Below are 21,851 nucleotides of genomic sequence, written 5' to 3'. Positions count from 1 at the left end.
CCTACCCTGCGCTGTTATTGGAGCAAAAAAGGCGCCAGGGAAGGTGGGAGGGGAATCGAGTAATGGCGCACTTTACCACGCGGTGTTCGATTCGATTCGAACATGCCGAACAGCCTAATATCCGATCGAACATGAGTTCGATAGAACACTGTTCGCTCATCTCTACTCTGCGGTTCTTATGACATATAAGATGGTTATTAGAGATGAGCGAACAGTGTTCTATCGAACACATGTTCGATCGGATATCAGGGTGTTCGCCATGTTCGAATCGAATCGAACACTACGTGGTAAAGTGCGCCAAAATTCGATTCCCCTCCCACCTTCCCTGGCGCCTTTTTTGCACCAATAACAGCGCAGGGGAGGTGGGACAGGAACTACGACACCGGGGGCATTGAAAAAAATTGGAAAAAGTCATTGGCTGCCGAAATCAGGTGACCTCCATTTTAGACGAATAGTGGATTTCAAATCCGGGTCATATGAGAATGTGAACTTTGTGACTATGAGACAGGGATAGCTGTACAGGCAGGGATAGCTAGGGATAACCTTTATTTAGGGGGGAATGTTATTAAAAATAACTTTTTGGGGCTCTATCGGGTGTGTAATTGTGATTTTTGTGAGATAAACTTTTTCCCATAGGGATGCATTGGCCAGCGCTGATTGGCCGAATTCCGTACTCTGGCCAATCAGTGCTGGCCAATGCATTCTATTAGCTTGATGAAGCAGAGTGTGCACAAGGGTTCAAGCGCACCCTCGGCTCTGATGTAGCAGAGCCGAGGCTGCACAAGGGTTCAAGCGCACCCTCGGCTCTGATGTAGGAGAGCCGAGGGTGCACTTGAACCCTTGTGCACCCTCAGCTCTGCTACATCAGAGCCGAGGGTGCGCTTGAACCCTTGTGCACACTCTGCTTCATCAAGCTAATAGAATGCATTGGCCAGCGCTGATTGGCCAATGCATTCTATTAGCCCGATGAAGTAGAGCTGAATGTGTGTGCTAAGCACACACATTCAGCACTGCTTCATCACGCCAATACAATGCATTAGCCAGTGCTGATTGGCCAGAGTACGGAATTCGGCCAATCAGCGCTGGCTCTGCTGGAGGAGGCGGAGTCTAAGGTCGGACCTGAATGGAGACTGGTGTGGAGCGATCTTAGACTCCGCCTCCTCCAGCAGAGCCAGCGCTGATTGGTCGAGTTCCGTACTCTGGCCAATTAGCGCTGGCCAATGCATTCTATTAGCCCGATGAAGTAGAGCTGAATGTGTGTGCTTAGCACACACATTCAGCTCTACTTCATCAGGCTAATAGAATACATTGGCCAATCAGCGCTGGCCAATGCATTCTATTAGCTTGATGAAGCAGAGTGTGCACAAGGGTTCAAGCGCACCCTCGGCTCTGATGTAGCAGAGCTGAGGGTGCACAAGGGTTCAAGTGCACCCTCGGCTCTCCTACATCAGAGCCGAGGGTGCGCTTGAACCCTTGTGCAGCCTCAGCTCTGCTACATCAGAGCCGAGGGTGCGCTTGAACCCTTGTGCACACTCTGCTTCATCAAGCTAATAGAATGCATTGGCCAGCGCTGATTGGCCAGAGTACGGAATTCGGCCAATCAGCGCTGGCTCTGCTGGAGGAGGCGGAGTCTAAGATCGCTCCACACCAGTCTCCATTCAGGTCCGACCTTAGACTCCGCCTCCTCCAGCAGAGCCAGCGCTGATTGGCCAAATTCCGTACTCTGGCCAATCAGCACTGGCTAATGCATTGTATTGGCGTGATGAAGCAGTGCTGAATGAGTGTGCTTAGCACACACATTCAGCTCTACTTCATCGGGCTAATAGAATGCATTGGCCAATCAGCGCTGGCCAATGCATTCTATTAGCGTGAACTGAGTTTGCACAGGGGTTCTAGTGCACCCTCGGCTCTGCTACATCAGATTGCTACATCTGATGTAGCAGTGCCGAGTGTGCATCAGATGTGTAGTTGAGCAAAACTGACTCAGCACTGCTAAGTCTGCATTCGCATAGGAATGCATTGGCCAGCCTTCGGCCAATCAGCGCTGGCTCTGCCGGAGGAGGCGGAGTCTAAGGTCGGACCTGAATGGAGACTGGTGTGGAGCTATCTTAGACTCCGCCTCCTCCAGCAGAGCCAGCGCTGATTGGTCGAGTTCCGTACTCTGGCCAATCAGCACTGGCCAATGCATTTCTATGGGGAAAAGTTAGCTTGCGAAAATCGCAAACTGACAGGGATTTCCATGAAATAAAGTGACTTTTATGCCCCCAGACATGCTTCCCCTGCTGTCCCAGTGTCATTCCAGGGTGTTGGTATCATTTCCTGGGGTGTCATAGTGGACTTGGTGACCCTCCAGACACGAATTTGGGTTTCCCCCTTAACGAGTTTATGTTCCCCATAGACTATAATGGGGTTCGAAACCCATTCGAACACTCGAACAGTGAGCGGCTGTTCGAATCGAATTTCGAACCTCGAACATTTTAGTGTTCGCTCATCTCTAATGGTTATAAATATCTGCAGATATAAATAGGTTTTCTTAGATGTCATCTATTCCACAACAACAATTTTTTTTATTCCATCTTACGTTCGCTGAATGAAAGCATGTTTGTGGAATGTTTTAGGGGGTTATCTGCGGACACATTCCTGGATAAGCTTTCTTCCTAATGTATCAGCAGTAGAGATGAGCGAGCAGTGTTCTATCGAACTCATGTTCGATCGGATATTAGGCTGTTCGGCATGTTCGAATCGAATCGAACACCGCGTGGTAAAGTGCGCCATTACTCGATTCCCCTCCCACCTTCCCTGGCGCCTTTTTTGCTCCAATAACAGCGCAGGGTAGGTGGGACAGGAACTACGACACCGGTGACGTTGAGAAAAGTAGGCAAAACCCATTGGCTGCCGAAAACATGTGACCTCTAATTTAAAAGAACAGCGCCGCCCAGGTTCGCGTCATTCTGAGCTTGCAATTCACCGAGGACGGAGGTTTCCGTCCAGCTAGCTAGGGCTTAGATTCTGGGTAGGCAGGGACAGGCTAGGATAGGAAGGAGAAGACAACCAACAGCTCTTGTAAGAGCTAAATTCCAGGGAGAAGCTTGTCAGTGTAACGTGGCACTGACGGGCTCAATCGCCGCAACCCAGCTTTCCCAGGATCCTGAATGGAATACACTGTCAGTGTATTCCCGTATACCCGATATATACCCCCGATACCCGTTCCAACGGTGTGCCCCCCCACCTTCACTCCAGAAATACCCTGCAAGTCCCCTAGCAATAGAATTGGGGCTATATACCACCACTATTTTTGCTACTGCCATATAGTGCCATTGTCTGACTGGGAATTCAAAGAATATATTGGGGTTACGTGCACCCACAATTTTTACTACTGGTATACAGTGCCATTGTCTGACTGGGAATTCAAAGAATATATTGGGGTTATAAATACCCTCATTTCTTGCTACTGCCATATAGTGCCAGTTTCTGACTGGGAATTCAAAGAATATATTGGGGTTATAAATACCCTCATTTCTTGCTACTGGTATATAGTGCCATTGTCTGACTGGGAATTCAAAGAATATATTGGGGTTACGTGCACCCACAATTTTTACTACTGGTATACAGTGCCATTGTCTGACTGGGAATTCAAAGAATATATTGGGGTTATAAATACCCTCATTTCTTGCTACTGGTATATAGTGCCATTGTCTGACTGGGAATTCAAAGAATATATTGGGGTTACGTGCACCCACAATTTTTACTACTGGTATACAGTGCCAGTTTCTGACTGGGAATTCAAAGAATATATTGGGGTTACAAATACCCTCATTTCTTGCTACTGCCATATAGTGCCAGTTTCTGACTGGTAATTCAAAGAATATATTGGGGTTACGTGCACCCACAATTTTTACTACTGGTATACAGTGCCATTGTCTGACTGGGAATTCAAAGAATATATTGGGGTTATAAATACCCTCATTTCTTGCTACTGCCATATAGTGCCAGTTTCTGACTGGTAATTCAAAGAATATATTGGGGTTATAAATACCCTCATTTCTTGCTACTGGTATATAGTGCCATTGTCTGACTGGGAATTCAAAGAATATATTGGGGTTACGTGCACCCACAATTTTTGCTACTGGTATATAGTGCCAATTTCTAACTGGGAATTCAAAATGCGCAAGGCTCCCGGAAAGGGACGTGGACGAGGCCGTGGGCGAGGTCGGGGGAATGGTTCTGGGGAGCAAGGTAGCAGTGAAGCCACAGGGCGTCCCGTGCCTACTCCTGTGGGGCAGCAAGCATTGCGCCACTCCACAGTGCCAGGGTTGCTTGCCACATTAACTAAACTGCAGGGTACAAACCTTAGTAGGCCCGAGAACCAGGAACAGGTCTTGCAATGGCTGTCAGAGAACGCTTACAGCACATTGTCCAGCAGCCAGTCAGACTCTGCCTCCTCTCCTCCTATTACCCAACAGTCTTGTCCTCCTTCCTCCCAAAATTCCCAAGCTTCACAGAACAATAACCCCAACTGTCCCTGCTCCCCAGAGCTGTTCTCCGCTCCTTTCATTGTCCCTCAACCTGCCTCTCCACGTCACGATTCCACGAACCTAACAGAGGAGCATCTGTGTCCAGATGCTCAAACACTAGAGTCTCCTCCATCTCCGTTCGATTTGGTGGTGGATGACCAGCAACCCACCCTCATCGACGATGATGTGACGCAGTTGCCGTCAGGGCATCCAGTTGACCGGCGCATTGTGCGGGAGGAGGAGATGAGACAGGAGTTGGAAGAGGAAGTGGTGGATGATGAGGACACTGACCCGACCTGGACAGGGGGGATGTCAAGCGGGGAAAGTAGTGTGGATGTTGAGGCAAGTGCAGCACCAAAAAGGGTAGCTAGAGGCAGAGGCAGAGGTCAGCAGCTTAGGCGAAGCCAGGCCACACCCAGAATCTCCCAAGATGTTCCAGTTCGTACCCAGCCCCGAAAAACTCCCACCTCGAGGGCACGTTTCTCGAAGGTGTGGAGTTTTTTCAAGGAATGCGCCGAGGACAGATATAGTGTTGTCTGCACAATTTGCCTCTCGAAATTGATTAGGGGCTCTGAGAAGAGCAACCTGTCCACCACTTCAATGCGCCGTCATTTGGAATCCAAGCACTGGAATCAGTGGCAGGCAGCAACGGCAGGACAAAGGCCGCCTGCCGTTCACGCCACTGCCACTGCCTCTGCCACTGCCTCTGCCTCTGCCACTGCCACTGCTGACTGTGCTGGCGATGCACTCCAGAGGACGAGCCAGGACACCACTTCATCTGCCTCCGCCACTTTGTTGACTTCTCCCTCATCCTCCCCTGTTCCTGTCTTATCTCCTTCTCCTGCACCATCAAAGGCACCATCAGGCGCTTCTTTACAACAACCCACCATCTCTCAGACATTGGAGCGGCGGCAGAAATACACTGCTAACCACCCACACGCGCAAGCCTTGAACGCCAACATCGCTAAACTGCTGGCCCAGGAGATGTTGGCGTTCCGGCTTGTTGAAACTCCCGCCTTCCTGGACCTGATGGCAACTGCGGCACCTCGCTATGCCGTCCCTAGCCGTCACTACTTCTCCCGGTGTGCCGTCCCCGCCTTGCACCAGCACGTGTCACTCAACATCAGGCGGGCCCTTAGTTCCGCGCTTTGCACAAAGGTCCACTTGACCACCGACGCGTGGACAAGTGCATGCGGACAGGGACGCTACATTTCACTGACGGCACACTGGGTGAATGTAGTTGAGGCTGGGACTGCTTCCCAAACTGGCCCGGTGTACCTCGTCTCCCCGCCTAACATTCCTGGCAGGGACACGAGAAGAACACCCCCTCCTCCTCCTCCTCTACCGCCTCCTCCTCCGCCACCGCCTCCTCCTCCGCTGTTAGATTGACCCCAGCTACGAGTTGGAAACGTTGCAGCACTGGCGTTGGTAGACGTCAGCAGGCTGTGCTGAAGCTGATCAGCTTGGGGGACAGACAGCACACTGCCTCCGAGGTGAGGGATGCCCTCCTCAATGAGACGGCAATATGGTTTGAGCCGCTGCACCTGGGCCCAGGCATGGTCGTTTGTGATAACGGCCGGAACCTGGTAGCAGCTCTGGAGCTTGCCGGACTCCAACATGTTCCATGCCTGGCCCACGTCTTCAACCTAGTGGTGCAACGTTTCCTAAAGAGCTACCCCAATGTTCCAGAGCTACTGGTGAAAGTGCGGCGCATGTGCGCCCACTTTCGCAAGTCGACAGTAGCCGCTGCTAGCTTAAAATCTCTCCAGCAACGCCTGCATGTGCCACAACACCGGCTTTTGTGCGACGTCCCCACACGCTGGAACTCAACGTTTCAGATGTTGAATAGAGTGGTTGAGCAGCAGAGACCTTTGATGGAATACCAGCTACAAAACCCTAGGGTGCCACAAAGTCAGCTGCCTCAGTTTCTCATCCATGAGTGGCCATGGATGAGAGACCTTTGTGACATCCTACGAGTGTTTGAGGAGTCCACAAGGAGGGTGAGCTCTGAGGATGCGATGGTGAGCCTTACAATCCCGCTCTTGTGTGTTCTGAGAGAATCCCTGATTGACATCAGGGATAACTCAGATCACACAGAGGAGTTAGGGATAGCATCCGATCCGTCACAGCTGGAGAGTAGGTCCACACATCTGTCCGCTTCACTGCGTTTAATGGAGGAGGAGGAAGAAGAGTTGTCCGATGATGTGATGGTGATACAGGAGGCTTCCGGGCAACTTCGAATCGTCCCATTGTTGCAGCGCGGATGGGTAGACATGGAAGATGAGGAGGAAATGGAGATTGAACTTTCCGGTGGGGCCAGAGGAGTCATGCCAACTAACACTGTGGCAGACATGGCTGAGTTCATGTTGGGGTGCTTTACAACCGACAAGCGTATTGTCAAAATCATGGAGGACAACCAGTACTGGATCTTTGCTATCCTTGACCCCCGGTATAAAAACAACATCTCGTCTTTTATTCCGGTAGAGGGGAGGGCCAATCGCATCAATGCTTGCCACAGGCAATTGGTGCAGAATATGATGGAGATGTTTCCAGCATGTGACGTTGGCGGCAGGGAGGGCAGTTCCTCCAGTAGGCGACCAAGTTCTCACCGGTCCACACAAACGAGGGGCACACTGTCTAAGGTCTGGGACACCTTGATGGCACCCCCTCGCCAAAGTGCCGCCACAGAGGGTCCTAGTGTCACCAGGCGTGAGAAGTATAGGCGCATGTTGCGGGAATACCTTTCCGACCACAGCCCTGTCCTCTCCGACCCCTCTGCGCCCTACACGTAGTGGGTGTCGAAGTTGGACCTGTGGCTTGAACTTGCCCTATATGCCTTGGAGGTGCTGTCCTGTCCTGCCGCCAGCGTCCTATCTGAGAGGGTGTTCAGTGCAGCCGGTGGCATCATCACTGACAAGCGCACCCGTCTGTCAGCTGAGAGTGCCGACCGGCTCACTTTGATAAAAATGAACCACCACTGGATAGAGCCTTCATTTTTGTGCCCACCTGTGTAAAGCACCCCAACATGAAACTCCATGTCTGTACTCAACCTCTCCAATTCCTCCGCATCCTCATACTCATCCACCATAAGCGTTGCACAATTCTGCTAATACTAGGCTCCCTCCAACATGATTTCCCCCAACTCTGCTGGTTAGAGGCTCCCTCCACCCTGATTTCCACCAACTCTGCTGGTTAGAGGCTCCCTCCACCCTGCTTTCCCACAACTCTGCTGGTTAGAGGCTCCCTCCACCATGAATTTGCCCAAACTGGGCTGGTTAGAGGCTCCCTCCACCATGAATTGGTCCAAACTGGGGTTTTTAGAGGCTCCCTCCACCATGAATTTGCCAAAACTGGGCTGTTTAGAGGCTCCCTCCACCATGAATTGGTCCAAATTGGGGTTTTTAGAGGCTCCCTCCACCATGAATTGGTCCAAACTGGGCTGGTTAGAGGCTCCCTCCACCATGAATTGGTCCAAATTGGGGTTTTTAGAGGCTCCCTCCACCATGAATTGGTCCAAACTGGGCTGTTTAGAGGCTCCCTCCACCATGAATTGGTCCAAACTGGGGTTTTTAGAGGCTCCCTCCACCATGAATTGGTCCAAACTGGGCTGGTTAGAGGCTCCCTCCACCATGAATTGGTCCAAACTGGGTTTTTTAGAGGCTCCCTCCACCATGAATTGGTCCAAACTGGGGTTTTTAGAGGCTCCCTCCACCATGAATTGGTCCAAACTGGGGTTTTTAGAGGCTCCCTCCACCATGAATTGGTCCAAACTGGGGTTTTTAGAGGCTCCCTCCACCATGAATTTGCCCAAACTGGGCTGTTTAGAGGCTCCCTCCACCATGAATTGGTCCAAACTGGGGTTTTTAGAGGCTCCCTCCACCATGAATTTGCCCAAACTGGGCTGTTTAGAGGCTCCCTCCACCATGAATTGGTCCAAACTGGGTTTTTTAGAGGCTCCCTCCACCATGAATTGGTCCAAACTGGGGTTTTTAGAGGCTCCCTCCACCATGAATTGGTCCAAACTGGGGTTTTTAGAGGTTCCCTCCACCATGAATTTGCCCAAACTGGGCTGTTTAGAGGCTCCCTCCACCATGAATTGGTCCAAATTGGGGTTTTTAGAGGCTCCCTCCACCATGAATTGGTCCAAACTGGGCTGGTTAGAGGCTCCCTCCACCATGAATTGGTCCAAATTGGGGTTTTTAGAGGCTCCCTCCACCATGAATTGGTCCAAACTGGGCTGTTTAGAGGCTCCCTCCACCATGAATTGGTCCAAACTGGGGTTTTTAGAGGCTCCCTCCACCATGAATTGGTCCAAACTGGGCTGGTTAGAGGCTCCCTCCACCATGAATTGGTCCAAACTGGGTTTTTTAGAGGCTCCCTCCACCATGAATTGGTCCAAACTGGGGTTTTTAGAGGCTCCCTCCACCATGAATTTGCCCAAACTGGGCTGTTTAGAGGCTCCCTCCACCATGAATTGGTCCAAATTGGGGTTTTTAGAGGCTCCCTCCACCATGAATTTGCCCAAACTGGGCTGGTTAGAGGCTCCCTCCACCATGAATTGGTCCAAACTGGGCTGGTTAGAGGCTCCCTCCACCATGAATTGGTCCAAATTGGGGTTTTTAGAGGCTCCCTCCACCATGAATTGGTCCAAACTGGGCTGTTTAGAGGCTCCCTCCACCATGAATTGGTCCAAACTGGGGTTTTTAGAGGCTCCCTCCACCATGAATTGGTCCAAACTGGGCTGGTTAGAGGCTCCCTCCACCATGAATTGGTCCAAACTGGGTTTTTTAGAGGCTCCCTCCACCATAAATTGGTCCAAACTGGGGTTTTTAGAGGCTCCCTCCACCATGAATTGGTCCAAACTGGGGTTTTTAGAGGCTCCCTCCACCATGAATTGGTCCAAAATGGGGTTTTTAGAGGCTCCCTCCACCATGAATTTGCCCAAACTGGGCTGTTTAGAGGCTCCCTCCACCATGAATTGGTCCAAACTGGGTTTTTTAGAGGCTCCCTCCACCATGAATTGGTCCAAACTGGGGTTTTTAGAGGCTCCCTCCACCATGAATTGGTCCAAACTGGGGTTTTTAGAGGCTCCCTCCAGCATGAATTTGCCCAAACTGGGCTGTTTAGAGGCTCCCTCCACCATGAATTGGTCCAAATTGGGGTTTTTAGAGGCTCCCTCCACCATGAATTGGTCCAAACTGGGGTTTTTAGAGGCTCCCTCCACCATGAATTTGCCCAAACTGGGCTGTTTAGAGGCTCCCTCCAGCATGAATTGGTCCAAACTGGGGTTTTTAGAGGCTCCCTCCACCATGAATTGGTCCAAACTGGGGTTTTTAGAGGCTCCCTCCACCATGAATTGGTCCAAACTGGGGTTTTTAGAGGCTCCCTCCACCATGAATTGGTCCAAACTGGGCTGGTTAGAGGCTCCCTCCACCATGAATTTGCCCAAACTGGGCTGTTTAGAGGCTCCCTCCACCATGAATTGGTCCAAATGGGGGTTTTTAGAGGCTCCCTCCACCATGAATTTGCCCAAACTGGGCTGGTTAGAGGCTCCCTCCACCATGAATTTGCCCAAACTGGGCTGTTTAGAGGCTCCCTCCACCATGAATTGGTCCAAACTGGGCTGTTTAGAGGCTCCCTCCACCATGAATTGTCCAAACTGGGTTTTTTAGAGGCTCCCTCCACCATGAATTGGTCCAAACTGGGGTTTTTAGAGGCTCCCTCCACCATGAATTGGTCCAAACTGGGGTTTTTAGAGGCTCCCTCCACCATGAATTGGTCCAAACTGGGCTGGTTAGAGGCTCCCTCCACCATGAATTGGTCCAAACTGGGTTTTTTAGAGGCTCCCTCCACCATGAATTGGTCCAAACTGGGGTTTTTAGAGGCTCCCTCCACCATGAATTGGTCCAAACTGGGGTTTTTAGAGGCTCCCTCCACCATGAATTGGTCCAAACTGGGGTTTTTAGAGGCTCCCTCCACCATGAATTTGCCCAAACTGGGCTGTTTAGAGGCTCCCTCCACCATGAATTGGTCCAAACTGGGGTTTTTAGAGGCTCCCTCCACCATGAATTTGCCCAAACTGGGCTGTTTAGAGGCTCCCTCCACCATGAATTGGTCCAAACTGGGTTTTTTAGAGGCTCCCTCCACCATGAATTGGTCCAAACTGGGGTTTTTAGAGGCTCCCTCCACCATGAATTGGTCCAAACTGGGGTTTTTAGAGGTTCCCTCCACCATGAATTTGCCCAAACTGGGCTGTTTAGAGGCTCCCTCCACCATGAATTGGTCCAAATTGGGGTTTTTAGAGGCTCCCTCCACCATGAATTGGTCCAAACTGGGCTGGTTAGAGGCTCCCTCCACCATGAATTGGTCCAAATTGGGGTTTTTAGAGGCTCCCTCCACCATGAATTGGTCCAAACTGGGCTGTTTAGAGGCTCCCTCCACCATGAATTGGTCCAAACTGGGGTTTTTAGAGGCTCCCTCCACCATGAATTGGTCCAAACTGGGCTGGTTAGAGGCTCCCTCCACCATGAATTGGTCCAAACTGGGTTTTTTAGAGGCTCCCTCCACCATGAATTGGTCCAAACTGGGGTTTTTAGAGGCTCCCTCCACCATGAATTTGCCCAAACTGGGCTGTTTAGAGGCTCCCTCCACCATGAATTGGTCCAAATTGGGGTTTTTAGAGGCTCCCTCCACCATGAATTTGCCCAAACTGGGCTGGTTAGAGGCTCCCTCCACCATGAATTGGTCCAAACTGGGCTGGTTAGAGGCTCCCTCCACCATGAATTGGTCCAAATTGGGGTTTTTAGAGGCTCCCTCCACCATGAATTGGTCCAAACTGGGCTGTTTAGAGGCTCCCTCCACCATGAATTGGTCCAAACTGGGGTTTTTAGAGGCTCCCTCCACCATGAATTGGTCCAAACTGGGCTGGTTAGAGGCTCCCTCCACCATGAATTGGTCCAAACTGGGTTTTTTAGAGGCTCCCTCCACCATAAATTGGTCCAAACTGGGGTTTTTAGAGGCTCCCTCCACCATGAATTGGTCCAAACTGGGGTTTTTAGAGGCTCCCTCCACCATGAATTGGTCCAAAATGGGGTTTTTAGAGGCTCCCTCCACCATGAATTTGCCCAAACTGGGCTGTTTAGAGGCTCCCTCCACCATGAATTGGTCCAAACTGGGTTTTTTAGAGGCTCCCTCCACCATGAATTGGTCCAAACTGGGGTTTTTAGAGGCTCCCTCCACCATGAATTGGTCCAAACTGGGGTTTTTAGAGGCTCCCTCCAGCATGAATTTGCCCAAACTGGGCTGTTTAGAGGCTCCCTCCACCATGAATTGGTCCAAATTGGGGTTTTTAGAGGCTCCCTCCACCATGAATTGGTCCAAACTGGGGTTTTTAGAGGCTCCCTCCACCATGAATTGGTCCAAACTGGGGTTTTTAGAGGCTCCCTCCACCATGAATTGGTCCAAACTGGGGTTTTTAGAGGCTCCCTCCACCATGAATTGGTCCAAACTGGGCTGGTTAGAGGCTCCCTCCACCATGAATTGGTCCAAACTGGGTTTTTTAGAGGCTCCCTCCACCATGAATTGGTCCAAACTGGGGTTTTTAGAGGCTCCCTCCACCATGAATTGGTCCAAACTGGGGTTTTTAGAGGCTCCCTCCACCATGAATTGGTCCAAACTGGGGTTTTTAGAGGCTCCCTCCACCATGAATTTGCCCAAACTGGGCTGTTTAGAGGCTCCCTCCACCATGAATTGGTCCAAACTGGGGTTTTTAGAGGCTCCCTCCACCATGAATTTGCCCAAACTGGGCTGTTTAGAGGCTCCCTCCACCATGAATTGGTCCAAACTGGGTTTTTTAGAGGCTCCCTCCACCATGAATTGGTCCAAACTGGGGTTTTTAGAGGCTCCCTCCACCATGAATTGGTCCAAACTGGGGTTTTTAGAGGTTCCCTCCACCATGAATTTGCCCAAACTGGGCTGTTTAGAGGCTCCCTCCACCATGAATTGGTCCAAATTGGGGTTTTTAGAGGCTCCCTCCACCATGAATTGGTCCAAACTGGGCTGGTTAGAGGCTCCCTCCACCATGAATTGGTCCAAATTGGGGTTTTTAGAGGCTCCCTCCACCATGAATTGGTCCAAACTGGGCTGTTTAGAGGCTCCCTCCACCATGAATTGGTCCAAACTGGGGTTTTTAGAGGCTCCCTCCACCATGAATTGGTCCAAACTGGGCTGGTTAGAGGCTCCCTCCACCATGAATTGGTCCAAACTGGGTTTTTTAGAGGCTCCCTCCACCATGAATTGGTCCAAACTGGGGTTTTTAGAGGCTCCCTCCACCATGAATTTGCCCAAACTGGGCTGTTTAGAGGCTCCCTCCACCATGAATTGGTCCAAATTGGGGTTTTTAGAGGCTCCCTCCACCATGAATTTGCCCAAACTGGGCTGGTTAGAGGCTCCCTCCACCATGAATTGGTCCAAACTGGGCTGGTTAGAGGCTCCCTCCACCATGAATTGGTCCAAATTGGGGTTTTTAGAGGCTCCCTCCACCATGAATTGGTCCAAACTGGGCTGTTTAGAGGCTCCCTCCACCATGAATTGGTCCAAACTGGGGTTTTTAGAGGCTCCCTCCACCATGAATTGGTCCAAACTGGGCTGGTTAGAGGCTCCCTCCACCATGAATTGGTCCAAACTGGGTTTTTTAGAGGCTCCCTCCACCATAAATTGGTCCAAACTGGGGTTTTTAGAGGCTCCCTCCACCATGAATTGGTCCAAACTGGGGTTTTTAGAGGCTCCCTCCACCATGAATTGGTCCAAAATGGGGTTTTTAGAGGCTCCCTCCACCATGAATTTGCCCAAACTGGGCTGTTTAGAGGCTCCCTCCACCATGAATTGGTCCAAACTGGGTTTTTTAGAGGCTCCCTCCACCATGAATTGGTCCAAACTGGGGTTTTTAGAGGCTCCCTCCACCATGAATTGGTCCAAACTGGGGTTTTTAGAGGCTCCCTCCAGCATGAATTTGCCCAAACTGGGCTGTTTAGAGGCTCCCTCCACCATGAATTGGTCCAAATTGGGGTTTTTAGAGGCTCCCTCCACCATGAATTGGTCCAAACTGGGGTTTTTAGAGGCTCCCTCCACCATGAATTTGCCCAAACTGGGCTGTTTAGAGGCTCCCTCCAGCATGAATTGGTCCAAACTGGGGTTTTTAGAGGCTCCCTCCACCATGAATTGGTCCAAACTGGGGTTTTTAGAGGCTCCCTCCACCATGAATTGGTCCAAACTGGGGTTTTTAGAGGCTCCCTCCACCATGAATTGGTCCAAACTGGGCTGGTTAGAGGCTCCCTCCACCATGAATTTGCCCAAACTGGGCTGTTTAGAGGCTCCCTCCACCATGAATTGGTCCAAATGGGGGTTTTTAGAGGCTCCCTCCACCATGAATTTGCCCAAACTGGGCTGGTTAGAGGCTCCCTCCACCATGAATTTGCCCAAACTGGGCTGTTTAGAGGCTCCCTCCACCATGAATTGGTCCAAACTGGGCTGTTTAGAGGCTCCCTCCACCATGAATTGTCCAAACTGGGTTTTTTAGAGGCTCCCTCCACCATGAATTGGTCCAAACTGGGGTTTTTAGAGGCTCCCTCCACCATGAATTGGTCCAAACTGGGGTTTTTAGAGGCTCCCTCCACCATGAATTGGTCCAAACTGGGCTGGTTAGAGGCTCCCTCCACCATGAATTGGTCCAAACTGGGTTTTTTAGAGGCTCCCTCCACCATGAATTGGTCCAAACTGGGGTTTTTAGAGGCTCCCTCCACCATGAATTGGTCCAAACTGGGGTTTTTAGAGGCTCCCTCCACCATGAATTGGTCCAAACTGGGGTTTTTAGAGGCTCCCTCCACCATGAATTTGCCCAAACTGGGCTGTTTAGAGGCTCCCTCCACCATGAATTGGTCCAAACTGGGGTTTTTAGAGGCTCCCTCCACCATGAATTTGCCCAAACTGGGCTGTTTAGAGGCTCCCTCCACCATGAATTGGTCCAAACTGGGTTTTTTAGAGGCTCCCTCCACCATGAATTGGTCCAAACTGGGGTTTTTAGAGGCTCCCTCCACCATGAATTGGTCCAAACTGGGGTTTTTAGAGGTTCCCTCCACCATGAATTTGCCCAAACTGGGCTGTTTAGAGGCTCCCTCCACCATGAATTGGTCCAAATTGGGGTTTTTAGAGGCTCCCTCCACCATGAATTGGTCCAAACTGGGCTGGTTAGAGGCTCCCTCCACCATGAATTGGTCCAAATTGGGGTTTTTAGAGGCTCCCTCCACCATGAATTGGTCCAAACTGGGCTGTTTAGAGGCTCCCTCCACCATGAATTGGTCCAAACTGGGGTTTTTAGAGGCTCCCTCCACCATGAATTGGTCCAAACTGGGCTGGTTAGAGGCTCCCTCCACCATGAATTGGTCCAAACTGGGTTTTTTAGAGGCTCCCTCCACCATGAATTGGTCCAAACTGGGGTTTTTAGAGGCTCCCTCCACCATGAATTTGCCCAAACTGGGCTGTTTAGAGGCTCCCTCCACCATGAATTGGTCCAAATTGGGGTTTTTAGAGGCTCCCTCCACCATGAATTTGCCCAAACTGGGCTGGTTAGAGGCTCCCTCCACCATGAATTGGTCCAAACTGGGCTGGTTAGAGGCTCCCTCCACCATGAATTGGTCCAAATTGGGGTTTTTAGAGGCTCCCTCCACCATGAATTGGTCCAAACTGGGCTGTTTAGAGGCTCCCTCCACCATGAATTGGTCCAAACTGGGGTTTTTAGAGGCTCCCTCCACCATGAATTGGTCCAAACTGGGCTGGTTAGAGGCTCCCTCCACCATGAATTGGTCCAAACTGGGTTTTTTAGAGGCTCCCTCCACCATAAATTGGTCCAAACTGGGGTTTTTAGAGGCTCCCTCCACCATGAATTGGTCCAAACTGGGGTTTTTAGAGGCTCCCTCCACCATGAATTGGTCCAAAATGGGGTTTTTAGAGGCTCCCTCCACCATGAATTTGCCCAAACTGGGCTGTTTAGAGGCTCCCTCCACCATGAATTGGTCCAAACTGGGTTTTTTAGAGGCTCCCTCCACCATGAATTGGTCCAAACTGGGGTTTTTAGAGGCTCCCTCCACCATGAATTGGTCCAAACTGGGGTTTTTAGAGGCTCCCTCCAGCATGAATTTGCCCAAACTGGGCTGTTTAGAGGCTCCCTCCACCATGAATTGGTCCAAATTGGGGTTTTTAGAGGCTCCCTCCACCATGAATTGGTCCAAACTGGGGTTTTTAGAGGCTCCCTCCACCATGAATTGGTCCAAACTGGGGTTTTTAGAGGCTCCCTCCACCATGAATTGGTCCAAACTGGGGTTTTTAGAGGCTCCCTCCACCATGAATTGGTCCAAACTGGGCTGGTTAGAGGCTCCCTCCACCATGAATTTGCCCAAACTGGGCTGTTTAGAGGCTCCCTCCACCATGAATTGGTCCAAATGGGGGTTTTTAGAGGCTCCCTCCACCATGAATTTGCCCAAACTGGGCTGGTTAGAGGCTCCCTCCACCATGAATTTGCCCAAACTGGGCTGTTTAGAGGCTCCCTCCACCATGAATTGGTCCAAACTGGGCTGTTTAGAGGCTCCCTCCACCATGAATTGTCCAAACTGGGTTTTTTAGAGGCTCCCTCCACCATGAATTGGTCCAAACTGGGGTTTTTAGAGGCTCCCTCCACCATGAATTGGTCCAAACTGGGGTTTTTAGAGGCTCCCTCCACCATGAATTTGCCCAAACTCTGCTGGTTAGAGGCTCAATCCACCCTGATTTTCAAAACAAATGTTGGTGCCAACCTCAACTTACTACAAGGGCCAAATTCACTGCTGGTGACAAGCTCTCCTCACTGCAAGTGCCAAATACACATGTTTCAAGGTGTTTTCCTACTGTCAGAGAGGTGGTATTGAGTGTGTAAAGTGTGTAGTTGTTAGGCTGTGATGTTGGGGTAATAGAGGGTCTTTGGTGTGTTAGATGCCCCCAGACATGCTTCCCCTGCTGTCCCAGTGTCATTCCAGAGGTGTTGGCATCATTTCCTGTGGTGTCATAGTGGACTTGGTGACCCTCCAGGCATGGATTTGGGTTTCCCCCTTAACGAGTATATGTTCCCCATAGACTATAATGGGGTTCGAAACCCGTTCGAACACACGAACAGTGAGCGGCTGTTCGATTCGAATTTCGAACCTCGAACATTTTAGTGTTCGCTCATCTCTAATCAGCAGCTCCCCCGGAGCCCTGATTATTGACTTTGCTGAGCACAGCGGGGTAGTCTGCGTACTCTGGTGTCCTCTGCTGTTACTCAGGTCTCTGAGAACTCGTGGACTCTGCTCTACTCCAGCTGCAGGTCCAGGGGTTAGAGCGGAGGTGGCCATAGGGCCGGTAATTGGAACATCATCAGTGGAGGCTTCCGGCCTCCCCCCCCCCCCCCCCCCGCGTTCTGCAAAGGAAATAATTAGGTCTCTAGGAGATCTAGTTACTTATTAGTAATAAAGCTCATCTAGTGCGGGGAATGCAGCAGCTGGCGTAATCCCCTTAATGTGAAAATCCACTGTGACTTTCTATTCCTATGCAGGTGTTAGACTAATATTCCGCTTCTCATTTCTGTAATTACAGGGCTACGCATACTGAAGGCTGAATATTTGCATGGATTTTCGTTTTCGAGAATGTTGCATTTCAGGTAAGGGATAAGTACATGATAGCTCTTACTTTTTGACTTTTTGCAGAATCTACTTTCCATAGTTTGTCCACCCAGGACTTCTGGTACTCAAGGTGAAAATGTGGGGAGGGGGGGAAGGAGGTGGAACCATAAGCTCAAGGACGGTGTGGAGATTTTGTAAGCCTAAATAGCTTTTATGGCAATGTTCATCTTTACAGGCACAAAGTACTGGCTAGTGATGGGCAAATTGACTCGTACTGAGCCTGGCTTTGACCCGAATATTCTATATTGTTTGGAACCATTGGAATTTGTCTTGGACGAACTAAAATGGCCGGTGGGGGTGAATTATTATACTCTTGGAGCTTCGGAGCATAATATAACCCTACATAGATGTCCCTACAAGATACAACATTCTTTGGGGGCATTCACATGGAGGAAGTTGGTGCTGATTCTGGCGCGATAACTGGGAAATAAAGCCTCCCATTGACTTCAATGAATTCCGTTTTTCGCGTGAAACCCATTGAAATCAATGGGAGGCTTTTTTTCCCACTGAGTTCACTAGGTTCCGCGTGAAAAATGGAACCCATTGAAGTCAATGGGAGGCTTTATTTCTGCACGGATTCTGACTTGAGTTATCGCACCAGCATCAGCGCCAACTTCCTCCGTGTGAATGCTCCCAGAAGTTGCTACAGTAGTAGATGTGATGCACATATAGCATCTCTCCTATCCAGAGGTCATACACTCTTCCCCGTCCACTAACACCTGCCGACACCCAGTGGCTGCTAGCACAACTGATCTGCGTGGGGTCCGGGTGTCAGACCCTGACAGATCTTATACTGATTAAAAAAAATCAATTTGGGGCTGGAAAACTCCTTTAAATATTTCTGTCACAAGAATCTACTGTAGGATAGATCTAAGCATTGGAACATGTCTAGAAACAATGTAGCATATACTGTAATTGACAAACTCTTTCCTGAATGTCGTCACAAAAACTGAACACACGGCGGCGCTATTGTGCATCTTTTCCCTTGCCAAATGGGAAAGCTTCCTGCTTCTTCTAATTTTATTATTCCTAGCCCTGGTCAGATATCAGTCTTTCAGCAATAATATTAACCTCTGCACAGAATGAACAAAATAATATTCTACTTGGTGACAAATTCTTGGGAATAAACAATGCTGGGAACTTGTATTTTCATTTCCAACCATATATTTTGTAGTGTTGAAAATTCTCATCCCACCCGTTTATTCCCAAGAATTTGTCACGAAGTGGAATAAATTATTATCGGGATGTTCTTAGTTTAACATGAGAAGAAACTTTCATTAATGAGACAAAGTTACAGCAATATGTTTCTACCAAAGAGTTTCAGGACTTGAATTCTAAATTGAAAAAGAAACAAATGGATTGGATGAATTCTTTCGAGAATATTCTAAAGGGACATGTCGGACTATTCCACTGATTCTGTGTATGAATGAGATCCATGGGAAAGAGAAAAAAAATCGGAAGCAAAGATAGTAGGAGTTGGATCAGAGGAACGTGGACTGTGACTTAGAAAGCTGCGGGTCTTATTCAGATCTAGAGTTACTAGTACCCCGGTATCATTATCTTATTACAGTAGACCAAAGACATTCAGAAGTCAAAACCTGAAGCCGGAGGACGGAGCGCTCGCAACGCAGGTCATTATCTGCAGAGAGGAGGGAAGCCAGGGAAGAAAGGGACATAAGTAATGTGAATCTATCTTATATAGTATATTCTTTCTGATAAGGAACTTTTGTTCTATCTAGGGCTGGAACCTTGCTACTACTTGTCATTGTGACTTGTATGATACTATTTGACATGTTAACCAATTTATAGGATTCCTATATAGCAAAATACATTTTTTTAAAACATGAAATTCATGACATGATAGCAAAGGAGTTTTCTATTAAAGGGTTTGTCCAGGACCTGAAGGTAGTTTATATTGGTGGCCTATCCACAAGACAGGTCATCAGACACCCTGACCCCATCCCGATCAGCTGTTTCGACTACTAGATACATGTACCTACTATTTGGCCTCCAGTAGTAGAAACAGCTGATTGGGATGGAGTCCGGGTGTTGGACCCCAACCAATCTGATACCGATGACCTATCTTGACTGATCATTTTTATTCTGTACGGGATGATCATTCCAATTTTTTTTCTAGTAATGTTTTACAGGAATTAGGAGGTCATCTCTAAGGCTAATGGTTTTCTTACAAAAAAAATCCTGGTTCGGTTCACTCTGGTCACTCCAGTGCTTGAGAACTTCTAAAACTCGGTGCATTATGTCATCTGTCATATGTAACATTTGCATTAGCAGCTTCTTATCATCTTGATAAATATTCTACTTTCTTCAAGGATGTGAAGGAATTTCTATTTGGGGCAATAGACTATCTGTATGCCATGAGGAAGGAAGACGTTTTGTTCCGAAACGCGTAGCCTTGCTATGTTGCTACACTAACTCCTTGTAGTTACTATATAACTCATTTACTGGATGGAAATAGAAGTTATATTTTATGGAATATCTCCTGGTTGACGCTGATCGAAATCCGATCTTTTCCGATCCCGATCGCTCAACCCTACCCAACAGGATCCTATATCCTACTTGTATCAGGTTTGTCATCTAGTTAGTTTGTATTTATTGTACTTATACTATATATGTAAACCCTTCACAATTATACAGCCCCATGGAATTAATGGTGCTGTAATAGTTTAATAGTCTTTTTTGCTAAGTTTGAATGTTTAGATTCAATTTTCTTTTCGTTCTTCTTTCTCTCCGATCTGCAGTTTCTAACCATGGACCAAGAAATAGTTGAAAACCTATGTTACATGGCCTTGGACCTTTCCGCTTCCCCAGAACTTAGAGCTTCATCTCCTAACACCAGCCACCCATCTGCCATCCAGTACTCCAGCTTTGCACTGTCCATCGTCACCTGTATCATCGGAATGGCCGTCAACATTATTGTCATCTTCACCACCGGATTCTTAATGCAGAAGAACAAATATAAAATCTGGTTCCTGAACTTGGCCCTGGCGGATTTCATCTTTCTTCTCTTTCTCCCGCTTTCTTCTGTGGCTATTATAAGAGGGAAGTGGCCGTATGGCTCCAACATGTGCAAATTGTGCAATTTTCTTTACATGGTTAACATTTATGCCAGTATTTACATCCTGACAGCGCTGAATATTGATCGCGCCTTGTCCGTAGCTAAGCCAATGTTGCACCTGAGGTTTTATTCCCGGAGACTATGCTGGTGTATTTGTACAGCCATCTGGGTGTTATCCTTCCTATGTAGTATCCCAGCCATCATCTACAGTGATGTACGTGACGGGAGACTCTGCAGCCTTTCTCATGTTGACCAAACTAATTTTGCAAACAAGTTTAGATATAGTAACTTTGTTAAAGAATTCAAGTCCCTTGTTTTACTCCCGCATGAAATATGTCGCAGAGTGTCAGGCGATAGTGAAATGACTGAAATAATGGCCACAATGTGGAGGGAAGTGACTTTTACAGCGACGAGTCTTGTCGTTCCTCTTGCAGTGCTTGGCTATGTCATCCCGCTGTGTGTTATCCTGGTCTGCAATGTCATCATTGCTCTACATGTGAAGAAGTCTAAGAAGGCGTCAACATCCAGACTCTACAGAGTGGTTATCGTTTCTGTTATGAGCTTTTTCTGTACTAAGACGCCATGTGTTCTATCATGTGTCACCTTCTTGGTGTCTATTTACACTATGAAGATTACTTTGACGTATAAACTGTCTGTGATTGTTCCACTGTTATTCAGCATATCTGCTACATGCAGTTTACTCAACCCATTGGTGTATGTGCTAGTAGGGAAGCAGGTCAGGAGTGAAATTATTCATTTTTTTAGGAAGAAGTTTATTTGTTATTCAGAATCTGGAAAAGAAATACAAAAAAACGGAGCATAGAGTTAGAGATAGAGCCAATTTCCTATAGTATTATCTGCTTTGAATGCTATATAAGCTTGTATTAGGTTACTTCCTCAGGGAATAAGTAATATGGGTCGATTACAGATAGAGATTACAAGGCAGTATATTGAATTTATGGTAATCCAAATACGTTCTCAAGTTTATAGATACCTCCTGGTACGTTTATTATGATAACGATGATCTCCTACCCACTGTCCCAAAGTCCTAATCCCTTTCACTTGCAGCAGCAGGGATCCGTAATCATCAAAAGGGATCAGCAGGGGTGATTGCTGATCCCTACTGCTACTTACTGTACAGGTATCAGGGCTTGGATGGAGATGGAGATTAGAGATGAGCGAACAGTAAAATGTTCGAGGTTCGATATTCATTTTGAGTAGCCGCTCAATATTTAACTACTCGAATTGAATATCGAATCCTATTATAGTCTATGGGTGGAAAATGCTTGTTTAAGGGGTAGGCAACATTCGATCAAATTATACTTACCAAGTCCACGAGTGAGGGTCGGGCTGGATCCTCTGAGAAGTCTTCTCCGTGCAGCGTTCCCGCGGCATCTTCCGGCTCTGAACTCACTCTGCCAGGCATCGGGCTTGGGCAGAGCTGACTGCGCATGCCCGCACTATGTAGTGCGAGCATGCGCAGTCGGCTCTGCCCAGGCCTGATGCCTGGCAGAG

General features: G+C 48.7%; 1 protein-coding gene across 1 annotated transcript; it reads left to right on the top strand.

Annotated features, from left to right (window-relative positions):
• Positions 1-17,225: 17,225 nt before the first annotated feature.
• Positions 17,226-21,159, top strand: LOC142217102 (chemerin-like receptor 1). The gene is made up of 2 exons (XM_075285293.1): positions 17,226-17,238; positions 20,020-21,159. Exon 2 carries the CDS (start codon positions 20,029-20,031, stop codon positions 21,157-21,159), a length of 1,131 nt encoding a protein of 376 aa, XP_075141394.1. The 5' UTR covers positions 17,226-17,238; positions 20,020-20,028.
• The last annotated feature ends 692 nt before the right edge of the window (positions 21,160-21,851 follow it).

Source organism: Leptodactylus fuscus, chromosome 8, assembly GCF_031893055.1.
Source record: "Leptodactylus fuscus isolate aLepFus1 chromosome 8, aLepFus1.hap2, whole genome shotgun sequence".
In the NCBI taxonomy this organism is placed as follows: domain Eukaryota; kingdom Metazoa; phylum Chordata; class Amphibia; order Anura; family Leptodactylidae; genus Leptodactylus; species Leptodactylus fuscus.
This window is presented reverse-complemented; position numbering and strand designations above follow the sequence as displayed.

What these genes read in the sequence shown, in the direction of transcription:
- LOC142217102 (XM_075285293.1), top strand. Translation starts at nt 20,029, where the DNA reads ATGGACCAAGAAATAGTTGAAAACCTATGTTACATGGCCTTGGACCTT.